We start from the raw sequence: 26,720 nt of genomic DNA, 5'->3' as shown, positions 1-26,720 counted from the left end.
CGTGCGAGTCCGGCCGGAATTGCAGGATCTCAGTTCCCGGGCCCGAAGGACCCAGTCTGGGAGCGGAGGGAGAAAGAGAAAATAGGCCAAGCCGCGCCCCCAAGACCCCTAATTGGGCTCGCTTTAGGTAAAACCGGAGGAAAGAAGGAATTCTTGAGAACTTTAGAACCGCTTACTGTGAGACCAATAGGAGGAGCGGAAGCCGCTCGCCACGCCCCCCCCAAGATGGCCGGCGATTAAATCCCGCCCCCAGCGCGAGCCAGCGACTCGCCGGGCGGTCTCCATGGAAACGGCGTCCCGCCGAGTCCTTCCTGGTTGGACGGAGGAGCCGCTTCTGCGCGGAAGAGAACGCCGCGCTCTGCGCCTGCGTGCATCCCGAGGCGGGGCCGGGGGGGGGGGTATTCCCGACGGGGCTGAGGCGGGGGAAGCCCCGGATGGAAGAGGCGGGGCCCCGGCGTTGCCATGGCAGCCCGGCGCAGCCGCCGCCACCGCCGCCGCCGCCCCTGTCAGCCCCTCTGTCGCCGCGGGCGCCTCCCTTCGCCGCCGCCGCCGCCGCCGCCACCGCCGCGGGCGCATCCTCGCCTTTCCCGCTTCACTGTCAGAGCACAGACCAGAGGAAGAGAGGAGGACCCGTCCTGCCCTCCGGCCGTCCCGTTCCTTTCCATCTCGGGGAGCCCAGCCACTGCCGCCGTTCTCGACCTCCACAGGCAGGCGGGGACCCGGGGGGAGGGGCGGAGCTGACCGGAAACGGCCGAGCCGGGAGGCCGGCCCGGCCGGGGGCGGGCCCAGCCGCGTCTTCCGGCGCCGCGATTATGAGCTCGGGGCGTGCGCCTGACTGCGGCCCGCGGCGGCCGCGCCGTGGAACGCGCCGGCCCCGCCTGCCCTGGCCGAGGCCCCGCGGCTCCCCTTCCCTCCCTCCTCCCCGTCCTTCCCCCTTCCCTCCCTCCTTCCCTTTCTCGGATTTACCCTTGCAACTCGATAGTAGTGTGGCCTGACTAAAAGAGTTCCAGAATTTCCCCTTAGAATGCTTCAAGAGCGTCAACTCTTGCCAGTGACCAGCTCCACCTGATTCAGATGGGTCAATGGCACAATGGATAAATTAAAATGGGAACATCCTCATTAATGAATGTGGCCAAGGTGTGTCTCCACTCAAGCGTGAGGATGGTGGGTTTCACCCAGGAATTGAATCCTCGGGATGAAGGCTGAGAGAGCCGAGGCCGGTTGTGTCCCGTGAGGCTTCTGAATCAGAAGGGATGGATGGATGGGCTCATTTGTGTTCAGCTTGTTAGAAGATAATTTAATTTGTTTGAAAATAAGTGCATTTTCTCAAATCTTGATGTTTGCACGGAACTTTTGTTTCTATTAAGTTCAATTCAGCTTTGTCTTAAAACTTATTATATTGCAAATAATATAAAACATATATAAATATGTTTTAATAAATATAAACTTATGTGACAAGAAGAGATTTTTAATTTGGTAATCTAGGGCTATAAATAAGAATATTTGGGCTAGCTTAATGCACTAAGGTTAGCATATTGAGGATTATGTTTATAATGCTTATGTTTACACATTCCCTATTAGGTACATATTATTCAGCATCAGAGGAGAAGCATCTATTAATTTCTTAAATATTAATCGAATTATACATTTAGAATTGGGAAAGAATTTAAGGATTATGTGTTTCAACCTCTTCTGGATTTGAATCTAGATCCTCTGAACCCAGATGCTAAAATCTTTTTATTACATGATTCTGTGTGTTATGTGGTTAGAGAAAACCTACCTTGAGGACTGGAATAGGTTTTATTTGTGACTTTGTATTATTGTATTTTTACTTGTGCCTTGGATACTGTCAGTATTTAATGAAGGCTTGTTAAATTGAGTTTGTTGAGCTAAATGAATTGATTTAGTTTTGGTCTTTTGAAGAAAAACAGGGCTAAATTTAGGTAGTCTCAAAGAAAACAACACTCAAAATAATGCTGACATGTATTTTTCAAGTTACAAAATTATGTTAACCTAACTTTGTCTCCTTGATGATCCATTCAAATTTCACTTTTCTTTTTTTTAAAGAAATGGAAATATCAGAGATGATAATCATATCAAAAAGAAAATGACAACTAATTCAGAAAAAAATCAGTATTAACCAGTGATAGCATTTATATTAAATCAAATAAAAACAGCAAGCTTGATTTGTCTTTGGAGATAAACATAAGAATATTTGTGGCAGAAAAAATTGATGATATAGAAGAGAAATAAATAAAATAAACTGGCAATTTTGAAGTAGAGCAGAGTGTTAAAGGAGGTTATCAGAATTTATCTTTATTCAGCTGTTCAGTTCAGGAATTGATCATTAACTTGTGGTTAACCCTCTTTCCTTCCTTCTGAATTTTACTTTTTCTCTCCCTGTTGATGATATTTTGGCAGTTTATTTTTTAATATCAATTAGCCAGCTAGTAGAAGCTGAAAAATAGATGAAGAAAAATAATGAACTTAGTCTTAATAGACCTAGTTTAAAAAAAAAGAAAAAAGACTTAATGGGAGAGGAGTTTGAAGCCAATAACTAATATTCTTTCTGTGAAGCCAAACATCATCAATTTCTTTTAGTGGTTTTGTTATTGTTAAATTTCACCACTCTAAAAGGATGCTTTTTTTCCCCTTTGGATAATGGGTGACATTAAAGAGACTGTAAGAATATGGGTAACACATCAAGAATAAATGATGTATAAGACTAAATAATCCCACTAAAATATTGACAGCTTTGGTAGTCTGAAAAACAACTGTTTGGAACTAGGGTTTCAAGTTTGAGAAACACTGATCCATGTTCCTTTGAGTCATTAAGAGTTTAAAAAACATTTTGAAACTGAGTAATACACAAAATATACCTAAAAAATTTTTATGAATGGAAAATAATTAAAATAGGAAATAATTTATTTTCAGAACTTATATTCAAAAAATAAGCTAGAATGCTGAACTAAATTTATTTAGAAAGTACCAAATAAAGAACACAGATATTTGAAAAATACTGCCTAGAATTTATTACTATATTTCCTAGCCTGGAGTATTTCTGGCATTTAATCCTATATTAAAAACTCAGTTAAGGTCTGGTTCTTTGATTAATTATTACATTAATTCATTTCCATTACATTATCATTTCATTATTTCAGTCAGAAAATATTTGGGGTACCCCCCAGTGTACAAAGTACTATGGAAGGCACTGGGAGATTAAAAAAAATAGAAGATAAGGTTCATCAGGGAATTTATACCTAATTTGAGAGCAAGATGGAGAAAACATTAGTGGACAGAGTACAAAGTAGTCTGTTTTAAAATGCTAGCGCTGGTAAAAAATTGTGTATTTCCCAATATGTATATATTTATACATTGTAATATGAATGCATCTATAATTATGTGTATTAGAAAATTTTTACAAAATACAAATCCAAAGGGGATGAGATAAAGATGAAATCATATTTGATACTAGCATATATAGGCAGACTTCAGTTTGTTTTATAGGAGTGGATAATCAGAAGAGCTTTAGGAAAATCATTTGGCCCCTTCTGTATAATAATTTGGAAAAAAATCAAGAGAGACTTGAAGCAGGAGACCACTTCAGGGGCTACTTTAATTATTGAATGAGAAGTGACTGAAGATCTCAATTACAGTGATAATTTTGTGCAGAGAGAAGGGAACAGATGGAAGAGGAGGTGGAGGTAGAAATAAGATTCTCATCTGATTAGTTTATGGGCTGAGGATGACGAAGAGTTGAGAATGACACTGTGTGAATCTGTGCGCCCTAGATAGTAATAGGGAAGTTTGAAATGAGGGTAGCTTTGGACGAGAAATATAAATGAGATTGGCAAACTAATAGCCCATCCATTGAGATGTTTGTCTTATGGAATTCCCTACCATCTAAAACAAAAAAAGAGAAGGTGGCATTCTTTCTTCCTCTTCACTACTCTTTATAGGGTGAGTAGAAGGAAAAACTTCCTGACAAAGTTAGTGGATTTTCCTTCATTTGAAGTCTTTGAGAAAAAAAAATCGGCTATTTTATGGAAATGATGCATACTAGAGCTGTCAAACTCAATGACCAAGCCAAAAAAACTTCCTAAATGCAATTTAACCAGATTAAAATTAATTGGGAAATATTTAACAAAATAAAAAAATAAAAAAAAACCAAATTCTTAATTTTTGATTTTCTAAATCTATAGCCTACAGGGATCTTTTTCTGTTTGATAGAACTGATGTACAGTAAATTCCTATGAAGCTTATAGTCTGAGATCTCTTCTGACTTTGAGATTCTTTTATAAAGATTGATTCAACAATTGTTTTCAGCTATATGATTATAAAATGAGGAGGGACTTCAAGATAGTTTACACTTAGCTGTATACTTCCTTTTTAAATTCTGTTACTGAGGGGTGGCCTTGGGCAAGCCACTTAACCCCATTGCCTTGAAAAAAAAATCTAAAAAAATTGTTACTGAGATGAGAGGTAAGACCCTAGTCTTGTGATTGTTGACCAGATAGAGCACAGTTGGCTGGTTGGGTGACTCTAATAAAGAAGAGTCATCAGGAATTCAGTTTCAGTTTGGGAGTCTGTTTCCCTCTCTTGGGATTAGTGAATTGGATAAAGACCTACCTAGGTAACATATTTGTTTAATGACACAGACACTGGTGGATGATATTTTACAGATTAGAATCTAGATACAAAATGATAGTAATAGAAATGGTAATAGGGGGCGGCTAGGTGGCGCAGTGGATAAAGCACCAGCCCAGGAGTCAGGAGTACCTGGGTTCAAATCCGGTCTCAGACACTTAATAATTACCTAGCTGTGTGGCCTTGGGCAAGCCACTTAACCCCATTCGCCTTGCAAAAAGCTAAAAAAAAAGTAGTAATAGGAAGAAGAATAATTCCTATTTGTATAATCAGATATTCAGGCATATTTGGACTGATGTCTTGTGGGTAAGTAGAAGGGTTTGAATCCTAACCAGGAATTCTTAGAACTGTAGTTTTGAATAGGCAGAAGCTTTTTCCAACCCTGGGAGAATCTGACTTTTTTAGGGGGGGTTGTGCTCCTTAACTGGGAGAAAGTGACTTTTGCTTTTGGAGGAGATAGCAGCAGGAGTGGTTGTGGTGGACTCTCCCAGAGCAAGGGATTGCTGCCAAGAGGAAAGTGAGATAAATCACAATGATGATTGCAGAGAGACTGAACTCTTATCACAAGAGGCATGGTTTCTGTGACTGGATCTCCAATCTTAAACAACCCTTGAGAGCAGTGTGGGTAAATTATTTCTCTTCAGGAAACTGCAGGAACCTGTGCAGTGTTTCAGGTTTCCCCCTTCCTCTCTAGCATAAATTCCTCAGTTTCTGCTGATACATTTTGATTTAATTAGTATCCTTAAAAACATTCTTCCTTGACATAGAAACTACTTGACCACCATTTTGGGAGGTAATGTATTTGTATGTTTATTTTTATATCAGGGAGGGCAAAACTGAGGCTGCCAGTGAATAAGTGGGACAAATAGAATTAAAAATAGGTCAGAGATTAGACTTTTATTCTGGTGATCAAAATTTCCCCCTTGACCTGCAGGGATCCTGTGAGTTGTATATGTGAAAAGATCTTACAATAGTATAATTTTATTAATAATTAATAATCTTAAATTCTTAAAATAAAAAGGAGAGATGAGCATATCAACTGGTTGGTACCAGGTAGACTTCAAATTGAAATCTTTGCTATAACAATATGCCTCAGTTGTGAAATGCGGCAGACAGATTTCCCATCTCTGAGTAAAGAGGGGAGTGAAATTATGGCGAGCATTAAGAGATTATATCCTAGAGCACAGGGAGCAGTGGGATGGGAAAGTCCTCTCTTCTCTTTTCTATTAGCACAGAAAAATTGCATGTCTCGCTAAACCTTGCTCCATAGCAACACCTGCTGGTCACATTTAATATTGTGCTTCACAATTTTCTTTAACAGTATCATCAGAAAAGTCTTTGCCTAGGAAATACTGTAATTATCCCCATTTTACAGATCAGAAAAAATGAGACTCAGATTGCCTGGAATCATATTGCTATTAAGTGATTTGATGGATTTTCTTTTTAACCTAGGTCCTCCTTACTTCAAATTCAGGACTCTACATTTCCTCATGCTTTTCTCCAAAAATATTTCTGACATATAATATGATATAACATGACATAATATATAATTTCTGACAAAAATAGTAATTAAATAGCAATAGGAAGAATTCCTATCTGTATAATCAGATATTCAGACATATTTGAAATTTAATATAAATTACAAATCTCTCAACACTTAAATTTTTCTTAAGAAGATACACACAACTTCAGAGTCATAGCCATTTGTCTTAAAAAGATTTGGGGATTTTAATGAACTCCAAGATTAATGAATCAACAGTGTGATTGATATGGCAATCAAAGAGAATGAAATCTTTAGCTGCTATGAAAGGGATAGGATACAGAACTCGATTGCTATGCACTGCCATACTCTGAAATGAGTAGACCATATCTAGTTTGTTGGGGGGCGGGGTTTGGATACAGGAAACTTTGAATATTGTGGGTTCAGTACTATGTTTTAAGAAAGTCAGCAGTGCTTTAGAAGGACTTTGAGGTAATGCTATATGAAAATTTATTGAAGGAACTTGGAAAGTTTGACCTAAAAAAGAAGATTTAGGGGGATATGGTAAATAATGTAAAGAATTTGACAGATTGCCATGTGGAAGAGCATATAATAGAACTGCAGTTCTTGGAACCAGAGGATAGAACTAGGAACAATGAATGGAAGGTACAAAGAGGCAAAGATTTGAGGTATTGTAGTGAAATTAGGAGAAACTGAAGCATGAGGCTCCAAACAAGCAATTACCAATAAAAGTTTTTTCATCTCCTCAATAGATTAAAGGCCACAAGGTAGGGCTTGCTAGCCCTTCATTTGGTTTTGGGAAATATTAGGAAACAAAGAACAGGAAGCATCCCAGATGGAAAAAGAGATGATTGGTTCCAAAGTCTGGAGTATCATAGATTATGGGAAAGCAGTATGATTGTATGGAAGTCTGGAATGCAGGGCTAGCAACAATCTCTCCTTGCATCTTGTTGTTAAGGAAAGCTCATTGGTGGTATCCACCTCCATGGATAATTAATATCATAGTGATAACAGACCAGACAGCCTAGAATCCACCTGGACCTTTCAAGAATAATAGATTCTTTCTAATAGTACAAGGGCAGGAGGTGGCAGGAGATAGCAGTTTTCTTTCTTTTAGAATGGTTTATTAGGCAGTTTAACTTAAAAACTGGGAGCAGAAAACTGAACCTTTTTTTGTTTTTTTTTTTAAGGCAAATGGGGTTAAGTGGCTTGCCCAAGGCCACACAGCTAGGTAATTATTAAGTGTCTGAGATCGGATTTGAACCCAGGTACTCCTGACTCTAGGGCTGGTGCTTTATCCACTGCACCACCTAGCTACCCCCAGAAAACTGAACTTTTAGACTCATGAACTTCTAAATTATCTCATAGACAAAGAAACATGACTCAGGTAGTTAGAGAATAAAATCAGTAACAGAAAGGGATCAAATATAAAATAAAATCAATATTTGATTTCCTCAAAAGTAAAGAAGAATTTCCAATAAATTAAAGCTATCCAGAATAGAAAGGATTGTCTGGGAAGACATAGGTTCTATTTATTAGATATCTTCCAATGAAAGATGTGTTTACTTTTTAGATACATTGTTTAGAGAACTGTTTTATATATCTGAGTTGATAGAAGTATGCTTTCTGAGGTCTTTCACAAGTCTGAGATTTTGCAATTCTTTTCTATTATATAATCAATTGTCTTTGTTGAAAGGAAAGAATGACTCAATTGTTTGTTTGAGGAAACCAAGTGTCTCACTAACTAGAACCCTAGTAACTCATTGTTTTGACAGGAAAATGCCCTACCAAAGCAGTTCTGTTGCCATGATTACAGGATCCAAGCTCTCTTTCTTTGCTATAAATGCCCCTTCGCAAATGGAAGGGATCTTTGGGACTCTTGAGTGGGAATTGTTGATTTCTCTCCAATCTTTTCTCCTTCAGTGAATGTACTCAAAAGAAATTGCCCTTGCCTGTCTCTAAGAATTTGGGAATTAGAGGAGGGAGGACAGATAAGGAAAAAGAGTCTGAGAATTCCACCTCCAAAATCTGGGCTTATTTCTGATCCATGCAAACTTGAAGATATTGTAGGTTCAGTTCCAGATCACCATAGTAAAGCAATACTATTGCCACATGAATTTTTTGTTTTCCAAGTTCATATAGAAGTTAGGAAAAAAAGTTTGTATTCTTTCTTAATTTTTCCTTTTTTACCTTACTGTAGATTAAGTATGTAACAATATGTCTTCAAATGTACAAAATGTACAATCTTAATTTAATTTGTACTTTATTGTTAAATATGATACTATCTGAGGCTTTAATGAGTCATCTTTTTGCTGGTGGAGAGTCTTGACTGCTGTGCTGGCTTCTTGAAGGTTGAAGTGGATGTGGAAATTTCTTAAATTTTTTAACAAGAAAGCTTACCATATCAATTGTCTGTTCCTTTTATTTGAATGTTTGGAGTCGAGGGTGGAGCCAAGATGTTGACAAGAGAGTATCCTCTCTTAGGCGCTCTCTCATAAAAATTATAAACTAAGGACTCTAACTAAATTTTCGACAGACAGAACCCACAGAGGGACCCAGTGAGACAGTTCTCCTACTCAAGGTAACCTGGAAAAGAGCAGAAAGGCTCTGCTCCCCAGGGTTGGAGGGGTGGCCTGCCAGAGGGGTGGCTCACCAAAGAACTTCAGTCTCCCGGAGGCAGCCTCAGGGTGCTGGGAGCCTTGGCTTACAGCGGCAAGGGAGTTTCCTGACCTATGCCCTGAGGAGCACTGGGCACAACTTGGGGGAACAGGGGACCTCTGCCAGAGTGAGTACATGAAGCCCAGCCCTCAGGGCACACAGTGAGCAGCATGGCCAAGGCAGTCCAGATCCAGGAACAGAAGCAGGCAGAGCTGGTAAGCAGGAGCCCCCAGGGCATGAGCCCATTGAACCTAGGGAGGGGAGTGAAGAGAGACTGCCCAGCTCTGCTGCTAGAACAGGACTCTGGGGTTCTGATCACATTCAGATCCTGATTGCAGTCTAGCCCCCCCCCAATAGAACAGCAGGGCCCCCCCACCTCAGCCCCATGGCAGAGGGGGGCGCATATGGTCATTCACAGACCAGGAGGGAGGACAGAGCCTCATACACTGAGATCCTTGTGGGAGTGTCCCAAAAGCTCAGGAAGCACTCCAAAATCAGGCTAAGGCTGGGAAAATGAGCAAGCAGAGAAAAAAGAGGAACACCATGGAGAAATATTTCACCTGTGAGCCCAAGAAGGATCAAAACATTCAGTCTGAAGATGAGGAAGCACAAGCTCCTGCATCTAAAGACTCCAAGAAAAACAGAAATTGGGCTCAGGCTATGACAGAGCTCAAAAAAGACTTTGAAAATCAAATGAGGGAGTTAGAAGAAAAACTGGGAAAAGAAATGAGAGAGATACAGGAAAAAGATGAAAATGAAGTCAGCAGCATAGTCAAGGAAATCCAAAAAAATGCTGAAGAAAATAGCATGCTAAAAACCAGCTTAGGTCAAATGGATAAAAGAGTTCAAAAAGTTATTGAGGAGAAGAATGCTTTAAAAAGCAGAATTGGCCAGATGGAAAAGGAGATAAGAAAGCTCTCTGAGGAAAACAAATCCTTCAGACAAAGAATAGAACTCAGGGAGATTGCTAAATTTACGAGAAATCAGGACTCAATACTTCAAAACCAAAAGAATGAAAAATTAGAAGAAAATGTGAAACATCTCATTGGAAAAAAACAACTGATATGAATGTTTAGAGTCTATTATGAACTTATTAATTGTCCTTTCAATATTGTTGTGTCTTGGGGAATAGAGAGTTCTGAGGAGAGGAAAAGAGAGAAACGGCTGGTTGGTGCATTAGTTAGAACATGTACAACATTTATCAATGAACTTTGCTGTCATATAAAGATGTGGTTTGTTGTGCCTGAGAATAATTACAATAGTGTCAAAGATTGCTGATCACAGAACACCAAAACAGATAATGATAATAGTGAAAAAAATTTGAAATATTGTGAGGGTCACCAAAATAAGACACAGAGACATGATGTGAACACATGCTATTGGAAAGGGGTGCCAATAGACTTGCTTTACACAGGGTTTCCACAAACCTCCAATTTATAAAAGAAAAAGTAAAGGAAAGTACAATAAAACAAACTTCTTGACATAAAAATTATTAGTCTGTGTATCTGTGTGTTTACAGAAGGAATTTTGAATATGTTTCAGGAAGTTCTTCACTAAAATATCCTTTGACTTACAAACCTTAACTATTTTTTTAATGAAATCATTATATATCATATTTTTCTGTTGCCTCCTTTGAAAATTGTAGATGTTTTGCAGAATTCTTTACCCTATGAGGACATATTATCATGTCATTTATTTTATGTCTTACAGCACTATTCTTTAATGAGGAGAATATGAATGAAAAGAAAGATATTGATTTGATGGAAAGTGGAGAATACGAAGATGACTTTGAAAAGGACCTTGAGTGGTTAATTAGTGAAGAAGAAAAAAACCATGTTGGCAGTATTGAGGTATTTATTATGAACGATAACCCTTTTTAAAAAAAACATTATATATTATTGATTTTCTTTTTTTCTCAGCACCTTAGCACAATGTTTTGCACACATTGAAGAAATTATTTTTGAATGCATCATTAAATTGAAACATAACAGTGTCAAAAGGAAAAGTGGACCTTGTGTACTATATGACTTGGATTAGATCATGAAATGATATCCTCCTAAAAACTGAAATCACCCTGGAGGACATATGGCAGGGCTATGACAGGTGCTTAATAAATGCTTGTTGACTTGACGTGTTATAATGGCATAACCACTGGACTTCTAGCCAAAACATCTATTTATGATTAGAAGCTTTTTATCACTGATAGGAAACCTAGCTTCTCTTGAGTCTTATTTCATTTGTAAAAATGGGAAATGATAGAACTTGAACTCCCTACCTCACAGCATTGTTATAGGGAAAATTGTGTGTAAACCTTTACATGAGTTGTTGTTATAAAGGTGAGTGATTCCATGCAAATAGTAGTAGTAGTAACAAGTTTAATTTATAAACAGAGAAAGGTATTTTAAAGAAAGATGTGAACAAAGAAAAATCCATACATTGACTTGGAGTAGTTAATTGATAGACTTGGAGAATATTAATAGGGGATTGGTGTTTGGATGAGGCAGGATGGGGAAGAGAAGTTGGGAGTTAAGACTAGAAGGTAGCCAGGGCCTGTCAGTTGGTCAGCAAGCATTTATTCAGTGGTATAGGCCAGGCTCTGTGATGAATGCTTGGGATAAAAAGAAACACAAAAACACAGTCCCACCGATAAGGACTTCACATTCTAATGGGAGATGCAATCTATAAATAGCAAAGTAAATATAAAAAGTACACAACATATACAAAAAATTGTACATTCCAGATATATACAGTGAGATAGTAAAGTACTCTCAGAGGGAAGGCCCGCTAGGAAGCCAGGAGTTTGAGTCAAAAGGTAGAGCATTCCCAAGTTTAGGGGGAGAGCTATTAAAAAAGGTATTGAATCTGAAGATGGAGAGTATCATGTGCCAAGAGCAAGGATATTGTAATTTTTCCAGCTTAATACTGTAAATTCTTAAAATATTTTGTACTCTATGAAAAAAAATCTATGTAGCTGGATCTTCAAGTATATGCAAGGGGGCGTTAAAGTGTAAGAAGTGGAAAGGTAGGAATGGACCAGGTTGTAAAGGGTTTTTTTTTTAGGTTTTTTTTTTTTGTAAGGCAAATGGGGTTAAGTGGCTTGCCCAAGGCCACACAGCTAGGTAATTATTAAGTGTCTGAGACCGGATTTGAACCCAGGTACTCCTGACTCCAAGGTCAGTGCTTTATCCACTACACCACCTAGCCGCCCCCCATGTAAAGGGTTTTAAGAGCCAGTGACAAGGGGGCAGGTAGGTGGTGCAAAAGATAGAGCACCAGCCCTGGAGTCAGGAGGACCTGAGTTCAAATGTGACCTCAGACACTTAATACTTACTTAGCAGTGTGACCTTGGGCAAGTCACTGAACCCCATTGCTTTGCAAAAACCAAAAAAAAAAAAAGAATGACAGGATTTTATGTTTGATCCTTGAAATAATAGGGAATTAATGAGGAAGTGGAGTATGGGCTGGAGTGGGGAGATGCTAATGGCTGCTTTAGTAGTTTAGGAGTTAGGTGGTGAAGGCTTCAAAGTTTGAGTAGAAGGGAGGAGACTTGTGGGAGGGCTGTTGTGAAGGGAGCAATGAAGGTGTAATTTGACAGTTCCTGATCTTCCGGAATTGGTCAGGAGGGAAAGAGCATTACTAGAATGGTGGTAGAGAATGATGATTGCTGACATGTTTTACTTACATATATGTTCTCATCCCCATAACATACCCTTATAAGATAATCATTGTGAACCTTATTAACTCTGAGGAACCCAAGGTTTAAAGAGATTACATTACGTGACCTTGGCCACATCACTGATAGGAAGGGAGTGGGGTTGCTATGAAATCCAAGGTCGTCCTTCCTGCTACACCCCTAAAAAAGCCTATACCAATCAAACTGCTAAGGAATGTCTTTGCCCACTAGACAAAATAACAAAAACCATTTGGAAGGAAAAAATACCTAGAAAGTTAAAAGAAGGGATAAGGAAGGAATAACATGTCTAGACATGAAGCTGTATGATAAAGTAGTAATCATACAAAAAAATTAGTTCAAACATAGAAAAATAGATCAGTGCAGCAGTTTGGATAAATAAGAATCAAACAGTAGCTTCAATGTTCAATTAAACAAAAAATTAATCTTGTTGGGAGATGGACTCTTTAATGAAAGGAATTACTGAGAAAACTGGAAAGCCATTTAACAGAAAAATAGATTTGGACTAAAATTATTCGATATGTCTCAATAAAACAGAACAAGTGATATAACTATAAATGATCACTTCTATAAAAATTTAGACTAGAAAAAATTTAGAATGATGGAATTAGGTACCTTTTACAACTGTAGCCAGAAAGAGAATTCTTAGCCAAATAAAGGACGGATGTGGTCATAAAGGAGAAAACAGATAATTTCATCAACAATTTTAAAGATTTTACATGAATAAAATCAAAGTAACTTATAAGAAGGGAGATTGTTAGAGAAAAATTTTCACATCAGTTATCTCAAATACAAGTCTGTCTTCCAATGTATAATAAAATATATAAGACCAATAATCATTCCATAAGTTGTCAAAAAGTAGTTTTCAACAAAATTGATGAAAACTTATAAAAGATTATATATGAAAGATTATTCTAAATAACTAGTAATAAAAGAAATGCAAATTAAAACAATTTCTGGTTGTCAACTCGTACTTGGCAAAATTACAAAGTTGGCAGAACTAGGAAATTGTCAAAATTGCAGTTATGTTGTTAATACTGCATTGTAAATTGGTTTAATTCTTAAAAATAATATAGATTGATCTGAGAAAAGTTATTAAATTGTTTATGTCTGTTGACTCAGCAATGTCATTGGTGGCAATATATTCCAGAAGGAAGGAAGAGGAGTCAAAGACAGAAGTAAAGGCTTCCATTAAATACATGTCAAAAATATTTTAAAAACTTTGTGTTAGCAAAAAACTGGCAGCAATGCTACCCATTGATTGAGAATGACTGAATAAATTCTGCCATATGAATGCAATGAAATACCATTGTGATATAATCTAGTATACTTGGCATTTAGAGAAAAATGGGAAGAGTTGGTATGAAGTAATGATTCCAGGGGGAACAATCTGTAGAGTAACAAAAGAAAGGAAAGAAAGACTGAAGTTGTTAGCAAAGTAGAGCATTAATATTGAAGCAAGATTTTGGAGGGATATGAATTAAGGATGGTATTCAAGCAAAGATAAGCAGGGGATTAACTTCAGAGGAACTTCAGGAACACTGTTTCCTCTGAGACCAGAGGGAAAAGCATGGAGGGGATTGAGATGAAAAGGGGAGTGCCCATTTGATGATAATTGAGGAGTAGAAGAAATGATATATCATGAGATGTGGTTGGAGATGTGATCATGAGATTAGGTCAGATGGTTCATTTATAATACGGATTTTAGATAGAGTCTAGAAGAGGAAAGAACTCTTGAGTTTAAGGAGCCTGATGGATAATCATCATCATAGAAAAGTGGAGAAGAAAGATAGGAGCCATATGTGGAAGTGGTCTAGAAGGGGGATGAATTAAGGGGACGAGGAACAATTGAGAACAGCATTATTTGAAGATGATAGTATAGGGAACATGAAGTCAATGAGAATTTCAAGCACTCAGAAGATGACTTTAGAAGTCATCAAATATTTGATGACTGTTGTCTGAAATGCACTGGTGAACATACTTCCCTTAGCATTTGCCCTGCACTACTAATTGTCTTGAGGACAAAAAGGAAGAAATTTTAAAAGTATTTTTAGAGGTTACATTTTAATTATTTTTAATTTTTTTTCTTGTTTTGAAGTGAAGAATCATATGGAAGAAATAGTTTTAATCACTTTTTAACCTATAAATGGTGAAAAAATAAACACATAGGAAACTCCCAAGTATAAATGACATCAATGTAATTGACCCCTTTTTGCAGCAGAACAGATGTATAATTTAAAGTACATTAATACAGCATTTAAGTGAAACCTTTTAAAATGTCAAAGTAATAATCAGTAAAAATTTCCAAAGGGTGTTTTATATACATACATATATATATATATATATATATATATATATATATATATATATATATATATACATATATATATTATTCTTTATTGTAGGATATTTTATTAGATAAGTACACATCATAGAGTGTCATATCTAAATTTTCAAGAAGTAACAATCTTTCCTATAGAAAGTAAGTTGTATAATTATAAAAAAATTTTTTCTTGCTGGGGTGAATTGTACAAATGAATAAATTTTGCGATTGTTTTGGGGAACCTCAATTCTGAATCGTCTGACTGAAAGAGAACCTGATTTCTTTTTAGATGTCTAGTGAAAAGGAAGAAGTTGTAAACCAAGAACTGAAAGAGAACGATAAAGGAGGAGAGGATACAAAACAGCTTCCTGACTTTGATAAAATATCAAAGGATGAGATGTCACCAAGGCGAAATAACTTCATCTCTGTACCTAGCATTCAGCCTTTGGATCCTGTATCTGATTCCGATAGTGAAAACTCATTCCAAGAGATCAAGACGGAGAGCCAGAAGGATATTGATGATGATGAGGATGAGGAAGTAAAGCGATACATTATGGAAAAGATCGTAACAGCTAACAAGATTCTGGAGACTCAAGAGCCTGTCAATGAAAAGAGAGAAAGAAAACTTAAATTCAAGGATAAGTTAGTAGATCTGGAAGTTCCTCCACTGGAAGAGTCAGAAAGTTATAGAAATGATTATGAAAGTGAGAAAGATGTGTCCGGGAAACTCTCACAGCTATGTATTTCTGGTGAACTTAGACCAGAAAGTGTGCTCCTTTCACTGACTAATGGCAATAGTGAGGAATATAAGGATGGAAAGATACTAGTAGAGAGAGATGGGAAGTTTGAGCTTTTGAGTTTACAAGATATTGAGAGCCAGGGCTTTTTGCCCCCCATTAATGTTAATATCACTGAGATTGAAAATCAGCAGTTATCACCTCGGTCTCCCAATCCAGCTACCAATGGGATGATTGGGATTAAAAAGGAAGACCTCTTAGTAAAGCCACATGTTATCGCTCACACATCCACAGGGGAACCACTGGTTTATTTTCCCCAACCACCACCCAATCCCAAATACCGTCCAAGTTCAGCAGTTAACACACGAAGGAGCAAAGGGAGTGGGAAATCCAATCGCAGAGTACAGTCCGCAAATATATCACCAATAAACTCAACGTACTGTCTTTCACCTCGACAGAAAGAGCGACAAAAACAGATAGAACTGAGGAAAGAAAAACTAAAAAGAGAGGTGAGAACACGAATAAGCAAGACTTTGGAAGTAGAGCAAGGTCTCTTTTGTAGATGTGACAAATTAAAATTGTTGCCAGTGATTCTTAAATATTATTTTTGTGTCTAGATGATATTTAGAAGTATATAATAATTATTTTTTGTGGTTTTCATTTAGGATTTATAAAACGCAGTAAATATGTAAACTTAACTGTGTAACTTTGAATCTAGTGAAATTCAGATGGCAAATGGCTCTCTCAGGGATGAACAACTAAGATCAAATTTGCATTTCCTTTACCCTTTTGTGTACATATATTTAATATGAGAGAGTTCTCTGATCTTTGGCATTTTGACCAAGGGAATTAAGAGCTTTTATCTTTGTTACACATTTTCAATATAGTAAATTCTAAATTTTTTAAGGGCTTGGATTATACTTTAAATATTTTCTCCAGTATATTTTATGTTTTGAATATTTACAAGCATTATAAATTGAAACACCAAAAAGGATTGACAAGCCATCATTACAGTTCTTGGTCTTATGCAGAGGCTAGTCTTGTTCCAATGCAAAATAGGGATTCTCAATTGCATATATAAAATATCAGAACAAAGAGACAATTGCTGGGGATAATAGTAGCATAAGCCTGGCTATCACCTTATGTCAGTCATCTGGAATAGGAATTGATGGTTCACTTCAGCTAGGAAAAGAGGGAGTTTCAATCGATTTATAATTTTTTAGTATGCAGTCTAGAAAAAAATTCTACAGATACTGGTATTATCTTTAGTGTCCTTGTATGTGTTAAAATTTTCCCCATTTTAATTTCCTTTACAGGAAGTCTTGATTTTATTATATATATATATTTTATAATCTCTAAATATTATATTTATTTTATTATATATTGTCTTTTTAATATATTGGTACTTTGAGCTCAACTATTAATGGGGAATTAGGACATCGACTAGTATAATTCAAGTCATAGAATCACAAAATTTTACAGTTGGAATGGATGTTATAGAGGGAATTTCATACAGCTCTCTAATTTTAAAAATGAACAGATTCAGAGATAAGATGATTTACTCAAAAGTCATTTTTCTGCCTGAAAGGTTAAGGACTAATACTCACAGTATTCTCCCCGAGTCTTCTATTTATTTGGCTGTACCACATTATTTTTCTTCTTTTCTGTAGTTTACAGCTGTATTTAGGTTAGTCAAGCACAAATAATCAGCTTTTGTCTGTAACTCAGTCCATCAACAGATTAGATTTCACCACATGGTTGCATCTAAGCAATGCTGATCCCAACCCATTCGTGCTCAGTTATTGCATGTGACTTTTGTTTATATCCTCCCTTAAGTTCTCTACAACTAGTATGTTCTGGTTGCACTCCTTGATTTCTCATGACATTGTGGAACACATAGGCTTTCCAGTGCTAATCTCTTGCTCTTGCCATGACCAGCCTATGTTATTTTTTTCTTTTTTTTAGCTTTTATATTAAAATTTTATTTATTCAATTATATGTAGAGATATTTTTCAAAATTCTTTTTTTTGTAACCATTTCTCCTTAACTACCCTCCCATCCCCTCCTCCAATAACGTATAGTTGCGTTACCCCTATTTTCATATTGGTTGCTCTGTGAGAGAATAATCTGAAGGGGGGAAAATCATAAGGTAAAATCAAAAAAATAAAAATTTTTTTTAAAAAGTGAAAATAGAATGCTTTTTATCTACACTCAGATTCTGTAGTTCTTCCTCTGATATGGATAGCATTGTCCATTGCAGGTCTTTTAGAATTGTCTTTGCTGTATTGCTGAGAGGAGCTGAGTCCATCATAGTTGATCATCATTCACTGCCATGTTAAGGTGTCCAATGTTCTGGTTCTGCTCACTTCACTTAGTTCATGTCAATCTTTTCATATTTTTTTCTGAAATCTGCCTACTTGTAGTTTTTTATGGAGCAATAATTCATTATATTCATATGCTCCAATTTGTTTAGTCTTTTCCCAGTTGGTGGAAATTTCCTTAATTTCCAAGTCTTTGTCATCACAAAAAGTGCCGCTACAAATATTCTTATAGTCTTTTCCCCTTTTTTTGTGATCCCGTTAGGATACAGACCTAGTAGTGGTATCATTGGGTCAAAGGGTATACAACCTATGTTTTTCAATCTATACATTTCTCTGGTGACATCATTATTTGTCATTGATGATATCTCTTATGATATTGTAGTTCTCTGTTATGTATTGTAACCTACTTACCCCTCCATTGTCCTTTTAAGTGATATTCATTTTTTTAATTCTTCAGAGACTGTTGTGTTCCATGACTTAACATTCTCATCACAATGCTGGTAGAATTTTTTATTGCTATTAAAAATATGACCTTTCATTCTAGGTAAAGTTTGAATTCATTAATAGAGTTTTATAATTTCCCCAAAGTAATACATTCTTCTCCTCTTCCTGTTTTGGGATAACTCCTTGCCCATGTGTCCCGTCTATATCAGATATATACATACATACATACATAGAACACATATATGTATATATACATCCAAATATACACATAGATGTACACATGAATATTTCCACATGTGCATGTGTCCATATATACATGTAACATGCATTTATACATATTGGTTGATATATACACACACACATATATATACATGCACATACATGTATTTGCTTCTGACTTCATCTTTCAATTCAAACTACTTCCCACCAATTGCTCTTTATTTTTGAATTTCCTGCCAGATAGCATGTCTTCTTGAGTGCACTTTAACACTTTTCACTGTTGGCTACTCTCTTATCTCTGGGCTTTCATAACAGTGTCTTCTGTTGGTTCTCCTATCCATTGTTTTGTTGTTGTTTATGAGTTTATAATGCTTATCATGGTCTTATCACTGTGGGTATATTTCTGGCCTCTTCTTTTTCTACTTTCTATCCTCTTTTTCAGTGACTGAATCAGATCCCACAACTTCAATTCTCTTTATACCAAATACTTGAGATCTAGTTATATCATCTAATGTGTAAATATGTATATATAGATGTGTGTGTGTGTGTGTGTGTGTGTTTCCCCCTTAGCCAGGCATCTTCAGCTGTCTGTTTAACAAATAGAAACTAGATGCCATTGGCATTTCAGACCCACCATGTCTGCTTATCTTTTCCCCTATAATCTTCTCTTGTACTTTATTTACATCCAGGGTACCACTAACATTTGCAGGTTGTTTGTAACTCCAGCATAATCCTTGATTCCTTCCTCTCATCTCACGTAGATAGTCAGTTGCCAGGTCTTGTGATTTCTATCTGCATAACATTTCCCACTTTTCCCCTTCTCTTCACTTGAATGGCCACCATCCTTGATTGTACAATTACCATAGCCTTTGCCTCAAATCTCTCCATTTTACGATTCGTATTCCACATAGTTACTAGTAGCGCATGATTGACTATATCATCCCTCCATTCAATTAACTCCAGTGAGTTAATTGACTTCCTATTGTTTTTAGGAATAAAAACTCTTCTGTTTACTCTTTAAAGTCCCCTAGCCACCCTTATCAGTTAAGCAAAAACTGCAGTTTTCCATCTTCCATCTCTGTCACTCTGCACTGGTTGTCCCAAATGACTCCCTTCTCACTCTCACTGCCATCTTTTTATTTATTTTTTTATTTTTTTAGGTTTTTGCAAGGCAAATGGGGTTAAGTGGCTTGCCCAAGGCCACGCAGCTAGGTAATTATTAAGTGTTTGAGACCGGATTTGACTTGAATGCTGTTTTATACCTTAAGACCTTTCAAGATCCCTTACTAATGCCCTCTCCTCAAATTATCTTGTGTTTATTTTGTTCACCTGATAGAATGTAAGCTCTTTGAGGTCAAGGTCTGTTTCATTTTTATTTTTAAGTACCACTAGCACGAAGAGTTGGATACAACTGAAAATTATTGACTACCACATACTGTTGCCTAGTACATAATATTTAGTTTATGCATCTCTACAGAAGCAGTTTTCATTCATTGTTTTTTTCCCCCCGTTTGGATGATTAAGTCAAACTCTCTTGAGTGCATTATAGAAACTGCAGAATTCCAGAACTTGATATAACCAGTACAATGCCATTCCCAAACGGGAACATATAGAGGACCTAATTGTTTATAGAGAATCACTCTTCAGCATTGGGCCTCTTCTCTAGAACAGAGGTGAACACCTTTGGCAAGCATAAAATCTCAATTTTTGTATCTCATTTGATATTAGCAATCATTAATCAAGGTTATCTCTATTGTTATGCCTTTTTGTGGTACAGGTTTGGGATTAGAACTATGATTTTGTTGACATCAGTGTTAGAAGTAGGACTTGAATGCAGATCTTACTGACCCCAAGCCCAGCTCGTCACTGTTTATGCTGTAGCTGTGGTTTTGTTGGTAGAGACCCTAGAGAACCTGTAAAGCCGTGTTTTGCCCTCCTGAATAAAATTGAATTGTTCTGTTTTAAAAAATCAAAAATCAATAAATACTAGTCATAAAATTGTACTTTCCAAATTTTCAGTTGTATAGAGGTAGAGATATCTACTGAAGGAATATATCACAAGTGAAAAGCCTGTCTGTTTCTCACCAGTATTCTTTCTGATGCCATTGATAGTGTGTGTAGAGTACAGTCATCATATTTTTATATAGCTTGATATTTTGAATATGATCATAATTAACCTCTTTTAAAAACAATCTTACATTGTGTGCGGCTAGGTGGCATAGTGGATAAAGTACCGGCCTTGGAGTCAGGAGTACCTGGGTTCAACACTTAATAATTACCTAGCTGTGTGGCCTTGGGCAAGCTACTTAACCCCATTTGCCTTGCAAAAACCTAAAAAAAAATCTTACATCAGGTCCTTTGTGCCCTTACAATTAATTGTGTTGTATTCAGCGTATGTCTTTTCTATGAATCTTTGGTCTAATCTGGCTGCTTTAAAAATGTCTGTTCTCTTCAGTACCATTCCTACCTCTTCTATAAAGGCATCTATGATGTTGAGTTAGTACAGTAGATTTATTGTCTTTGATGATGGAAAAGCCCTGATTATAAAAATAGTTGAATATGTGTCAGTTTCTTCCTTTATTTGTTGTCCTCCTTCCATTGTCCCAGGATGATTTAGCTTAATTGAAGCTTTCTGTGAACTAGTTTTGCCCCTGCTTCTTTCTAATAAGATGATACAGCCTTTAATCTTCTGTCATCCTTCTGGCATTTCTTTATCCTTCCTTGTATTATTGTTCTTATTGACTGCATCATCTCTCCACTTGGCAGTTCAATCAAGTGTGTGCTGAATTGGGTTCTTTTGGTGGTAATAAAATAATAATAATAATAATAATAATAATAATAATAATAATAATAATAATAATGTAGGATTTATATAATGCTTCAAGATTTGCAAAATGCCTTATATATGTTAAAACATTTGATTCTTGCAACAACCCCATAAGGTAAGGGAATGTTATTCTCCCTATTTTTACAGATAAGGAAACTGAAACACATAGGTTAAATAACTTGCCAGGTTCATACAGCCAAAAAGTGTCTGAGGCAGCCTTAGGATTCAAGTCTTCCTGACTCTTAACCCCAACATTTTTTGCATTGTGCTATATACCTTTATATGGTAATTGGTTTTATATCAGTAAAACAGAAGTAAAATATGATTTTCTGTTTATTTCATCCATAAATCACCTAAATAGATTATTAATACTATTGTTGTAATTGCAAATCATACATTTATTTTCTTTCTAATAGTTTTGTACCATTTTGATTTTTTTTGAAGTTGATGGTCTGATTATATTTGGACATCCGAATCAAGAATAACAACTGCATTAATGAGTTATTTCTTGTCTTTTTAAATGTGCCTTTGGTTTCATTTTTTGGTGATATTTGGTGTTCATCCTATCCTGCACCCTCCATTTGTTTTCTTGAAGTCATTCATGTTATAAAAACATGCATCTTTTGTCTATTCTAAAAGACTTTGGCACCTCTCAGTCCTTATTCCTGATCTGTATTTCCTAACACATTTCTCACTGTCTTCATCTATTCTTGCCTTTTGCAATTGAGATCACTAAATATTGACTTATTTTGGAGCATTTCATTGAGTTCTCCACATACTTTTTCTGTTTCATTTTCTGTAACATATTTTTGGGCATAAGTTGCAAATATTTTCATGATTGTCTTTTTAAATTACATATCCTGAGTACTACAATATGAAATAATCTTATGTCCCTTATTGCCTTTGGATGCATGAGAAATCAAATCCCACCCATTTTTCTAGTTAAGAACAGTGAGCTACTCTCTTTTTGTTGCAATCTTCTCGGTGTGGTTTCATTTATTTTGAGAATGTCAAGGATAATACTATTTAGTTTCTCCAGTAGCATGTACCCTCATTAGTTATTGGTCAAGGGTCTCACATTTAGAGTTCATAATGAACCACTAGAAGTACATAAATGGCTAAAATCTTTGGCTATATATGGTTTCATATATATATATAGATATAGATATAGATATAGATATATAGATATATAGATATATATATGGCTAAAATCTCCCATCTTCTCTTTCTCTTACTGTCTCTCTCACTAAAAAAGAGGAAGAGGGGACCATTTCATTTTTCTTTGTTTCCTAGGTTGCCATAGCCAGAGGCATCCTAATGTGGAGCCTCTCTATAGTTGGGTGAATTCTGGTCTTTAGAGAGCAAACTGATGCCATCACCCAGACTTTATGGAGGATCCTCCCAGTGTGGTAGAGTCCATCAGAACTGCATTTTGCTGACTTGGTTTAGGATCACCCTTGGTGTACCACAAATAAGGCATCAGAATAGGATTTTGTGGAAGTTTGTTCCAGATAATTCAGTTAAGAAATTCAGTTTAATCTAATAGTGAACTAAGATAAGTAAAGTATCTTTTGAGTCTAAAATCTAGGATGCATTAGTGGACTGTTGTAGGAATATTAAAAGACTATAAATGATAACCTGGAAAGTAAATATTCTAGTCTTGCCCATGACCAAAATAAGAGGAAGTATGTACACTGGGAAAACTGGGAGGAAATATATGGAGGTTTAATATATCAGTATCCCTTCTGCAATATCCCCCTTCAGATTTTTCTACTCCTACTTCAAGGCTGCTGAATGTCCCAGGAGAAAGAAGTGAAATGACGCTAATTTTACCTGGTTTCAGATTCATTGCATAGGACCTCAAGTGGACCATTTCTACTGCTCAATAATCTTTCTATTTTCCCCCTACCTCATTCCCAAAGCACTTATTTTGAACCTTTCTTCTTTATTTCTAGAAATGCCATCCTTACCACCTATCTCTCTTAACAAATAACCTAACCTACTTCATTGAAAAGACTAAGACCAGGAAACATGAACTCAGCTCACTTTCATTCTTTAAAACTTTCCATCTTCCCCTATTTCATTTACAAAAGATACATTGATACTCTAATTCACAGGTTAATCCTGCTACTCAAATCCTTGATCTCTCTTAATCCTATTTCTCCCAAACTATTTTTGATCAGTCCTAGCTCTTTTAGCCATCCTCCTTATATAGCTTGTCTTTTTCTTCCTAATAGTGCCTCTTAATCTGCTTATAAACAAATTCAAGTCCCTGAAACCTTTTATTTTAAATGATTTTTATTGGCCTTTCTATTGCATCCAGTTTCTGCCTTATCTTCCATCTTTCACTGCTAAACTTTTGGAGGAAAATTCAAATTAAATAATACTACTTTCTCACTACTCTCTTCCTTCTCAACTCAAGCAATGTGGCACCTGTCGAATCAGTCTTCAAAAATGGCCCCACCATATGTTAGTTTTTAATGACTAAAGTCCTTGGTCTTTTATTTTCCACTTATACTCTTTGACCGCCTACAACTTTTTTTTTTAAATCACACTTCATCTATTATTATATTCTTCCTCCTTTGGCCTTAGAAACATCACAATTTCTTAGTTTTCTTCTTAGCTTTCTGGTTGCTTCAATAGCTCCTTCATTGGTTCTTCTTTCTCCTCCTTATTCATAAATGTAGATATTCTGGCAGGGTGGTCTCTCCTTGATTAGAATTACCTAGGTGACACAGTAGGTGGAGTGCTGTCCTAGAGTCAGGAAGATCTGAATTCAAATCTAGCCTCAGATACTAGCTGGGTGATTCTGGGCAAATCCCTTAATAACTCTTTATTTTGAGCATCATATAAATGCTAGCTGCTATCATCATTATTTATTCTCTTCTACATTAACACTCCAGTATATCTTGTCCACTTCCATGGCATCAGCCATCACCTCAATGCAGATGTCACTCAGTCTGCTGCTCCTGACCTTTCTCTAAGCTTCAAGAACCACATCCCTAGCTGCCTTCAAGACATCTCCACTTGGATAACTTACTGTCATCTAGAAATTAGCATGTTGAGTTAAATTCAATAGGCTTTCAGTAAGCATCTACTACAGAAGAATTATTAGAAGATGCTAGTGATATACAACAGGCAGCAAGGTGGTGGAGTGGATAGATTGCCAGATCTGGAGTCAAGATCCAAGTTCAAATGTGACTTCAGACACACAGCTGTGTGACCTTGAGCAAGTCACTTATCCCAGTTTGCTTCAATGTTCTCATCTATAAAATGAACTGGTAAAGCACTCCAACATCTTAACCAAGAAAATCCTTAAAGGGGGTCACAAAGAATCTTGACATGACTAAATAAAAATGGGGATACCAAAATGAAAATTAAAAATATTCTCTGCTTTCAAGGGCACCTATCTGTTCAGCAGATACAGCATGAACACAGATGTGATCATAGAAAAGATGAAACAAATACCAGATGACTTAGGAAGGGTAGGGGTGGGGTGGAGGGGAGAAAACCAACTGGGAAATCAGAAATGGCCTATTTGATATAAGGTGGGACTTGAACTGAGCCTCATGGGGAGACCTAGTGTAGCCAAGAGGGAAAGATGAAGAGGGATGCATTACAAGCACAGACTGTGACAAAAGACCTCAGAGTTCCTAGGAAATGACATGTTATATAGAGGAAACAGTAGGTCAGTTTGACTGAAACATAGACTTTACAATTAAGAACAATGTGCAATCAGCTTGGAAAAATAGGAGCCAGAACATAAAGCATTTTTAGTGATAGAGGAATCAGCAGGGAGTCATTGATGCTTCTTGAGCAAGATTAGTGACATGACCAGATCTTCATTTTAGAAATTTCAGAATATTTCAAATATTTTAAAATGTCAAAAAGGTAATTAAGGGAGATTGGTAGTATAAGCAAGATATGAAAGCCTGCCCTGGGCTAGATGTGATGTGAGAGGAAAGAGGGGATGGAGAGAGGGTTGTGTAGGTAGGATCAACAATGCTCTCTACCTGATTGCATATGGGGAAGAGGTGAGTGAGAATGAAGAGATAAGGATGACATCTCAGTTTGCTAATTTGGATAACTTGAAGTGGTGCCTCACTGATTGTCTGTAGCCTCTGCTCCTGTTCATCTCCCTCTTCTCCTTGATAAACTCTCCTCTAGGTTTTCCTGACTTTGTATTTTCCTGATTCTTTTCTTACCTACCTAATCATTCCTCTTCTGAATTTCGCTTGTCCCCTTTAACTGTGGGTTCCAACCAGGCTCTGTCGTGGGTTGCTTGCCTTTCTATTCTGTTTCACTTGGTGACATCAGCTTCCTTAAATTCACCTATCATCTCCATGTGGATGATTCTCAGACTTAGTTCAGCCCTAATCTCTCTACCTCTGGGTCTCACATTTCCAATTGCTTGTTGTATATCTAGAATAGGATGTCTTGTAGACATCTTAAACTCAACATGTGCCAAATTGAACACTCATCTTTCACCTCACACCTTTCCCTCTTCTTAACTTCCCTGTTTCTGTTGAGAGTACTACAATCTTCCACTTCACCCAGGTTTCAAACCTAGATGAAATTTTCAATGTCTCATTCCTTACCTCTCACCCCTCATGGAGTCTGTTTTAAGAACTGTTGATTTTCACCTTTATAACATTTCCAGTGTATACCCCCTTCTCTCCTGGGGCAGGTCTTTATCACTTTATGCCTGGACTATTTAAGTAGCCTTTGGATGGGGTCTCTGCCTCAATTCCCCATACTCAACTCTATATTCACTCAGCTATCAATCTTCTTAAAGCATAAATTTGGACCATGTCACTCCTCTATTCAGTCAACCTACCTCTATTGGCATTCAAACCCCTCCATAATCTTTTCTACTTTTCCATTCTTCTTGCACTTTTTCTTTTCATGGTCTCCTTGATGTCCCTTACATTGGAAACTCCATTCCCTCACTCTCAACATTTTCATTGACTGACCTTTATACCTGGAACCTTTTCTCCTCATCTCTCCCTCCTCAATTTCCTGTCTTCTTCAGGCCTCAGCTAAAGCCCTACCTTCCCCAAGAAGCCTTTCCCTGGCCTAAAGCTCAGTGCCTTCCCTTTGAGTTTATCCTAGGCAGATCCTTTTTTTGTGCAAAGCTGCTTGCATGTTGTCTAGACTTAACTCTTTGACAGTATGGACTGTCTTTTGTGTCTTTATATTTACAGTGCTTGGAAATTAGCAATAAATGCTACATGATTGATTAAGAAAAATAAAAAAAGCTAAGAGAAATGTTAAATTTAAGGGAAATGGTATTATTGTTTTGGACATATTGAATTGAGCTGTCTTTGGATCATTCAGGTGGAGATGGTCAGG

The 26,720-nt window shown here is 36.9% G+C and overlaps 1 protein-coding gene across 7 annotated transcripts in view; it reads left to right on the top strand.

Annotated features, from left to right (window-relative positions):
- The window catches only part of CCDC181 (coiled-coil domain containing 181), a 53,555-nt gene that overhangs the window by 10,494 nt on the left and 16,341 nt on the right, over positions 1–26,720 (top strand). For 2 of the 7 annotated variants that reach the window (XM_074221957.1, XM_074221956.1), the window contains exons 1-3: positions 452–707; positions 10,517–10,656; positions 15,110–16,066. In XM_074221957.1, coding sequence (XP_074078058.1) covers positions 10,540–10,656; positions 15,110–16,066 — 1,074 coding nt within the window. In that variant the 5' untranslated portion in view covers positions 452–707; positions 10,517–10,539. Of the gene's footprint in view, positions 1–451; positions 708–843; positions 1,165–10,516; positions 10,657–15,109; positions 16,067–26,720 lie in introns of those variants that run through there. The other 5 variants (XM_074221954.1, XM_074221952.1, XM_074221955.1 and 2 more) reach the window with 4 other exon arrangements.

This window comes from Macrotis lagotis, chromosome 2, assembly GCF_037893015.1.
Source record: "Macrotis lagotis isolate mMagLag1 chromosome 2, bilby.v1.9.chrom.fasta, whole genome shotgun sequence".
Classification (NCBI taxonomy): domain Eukaryota; kingdom Metazoa; phylum Chordata; class Mammalia; order Peramelemorphia; family Peramelidae; genus Macrotis; species Macrotis lagotis.
The sequence above is the reverse complement of the archived record's forward strand: the minus strand, read 5'-3'. Positions and strand labels throughout refer to the sequence as shown.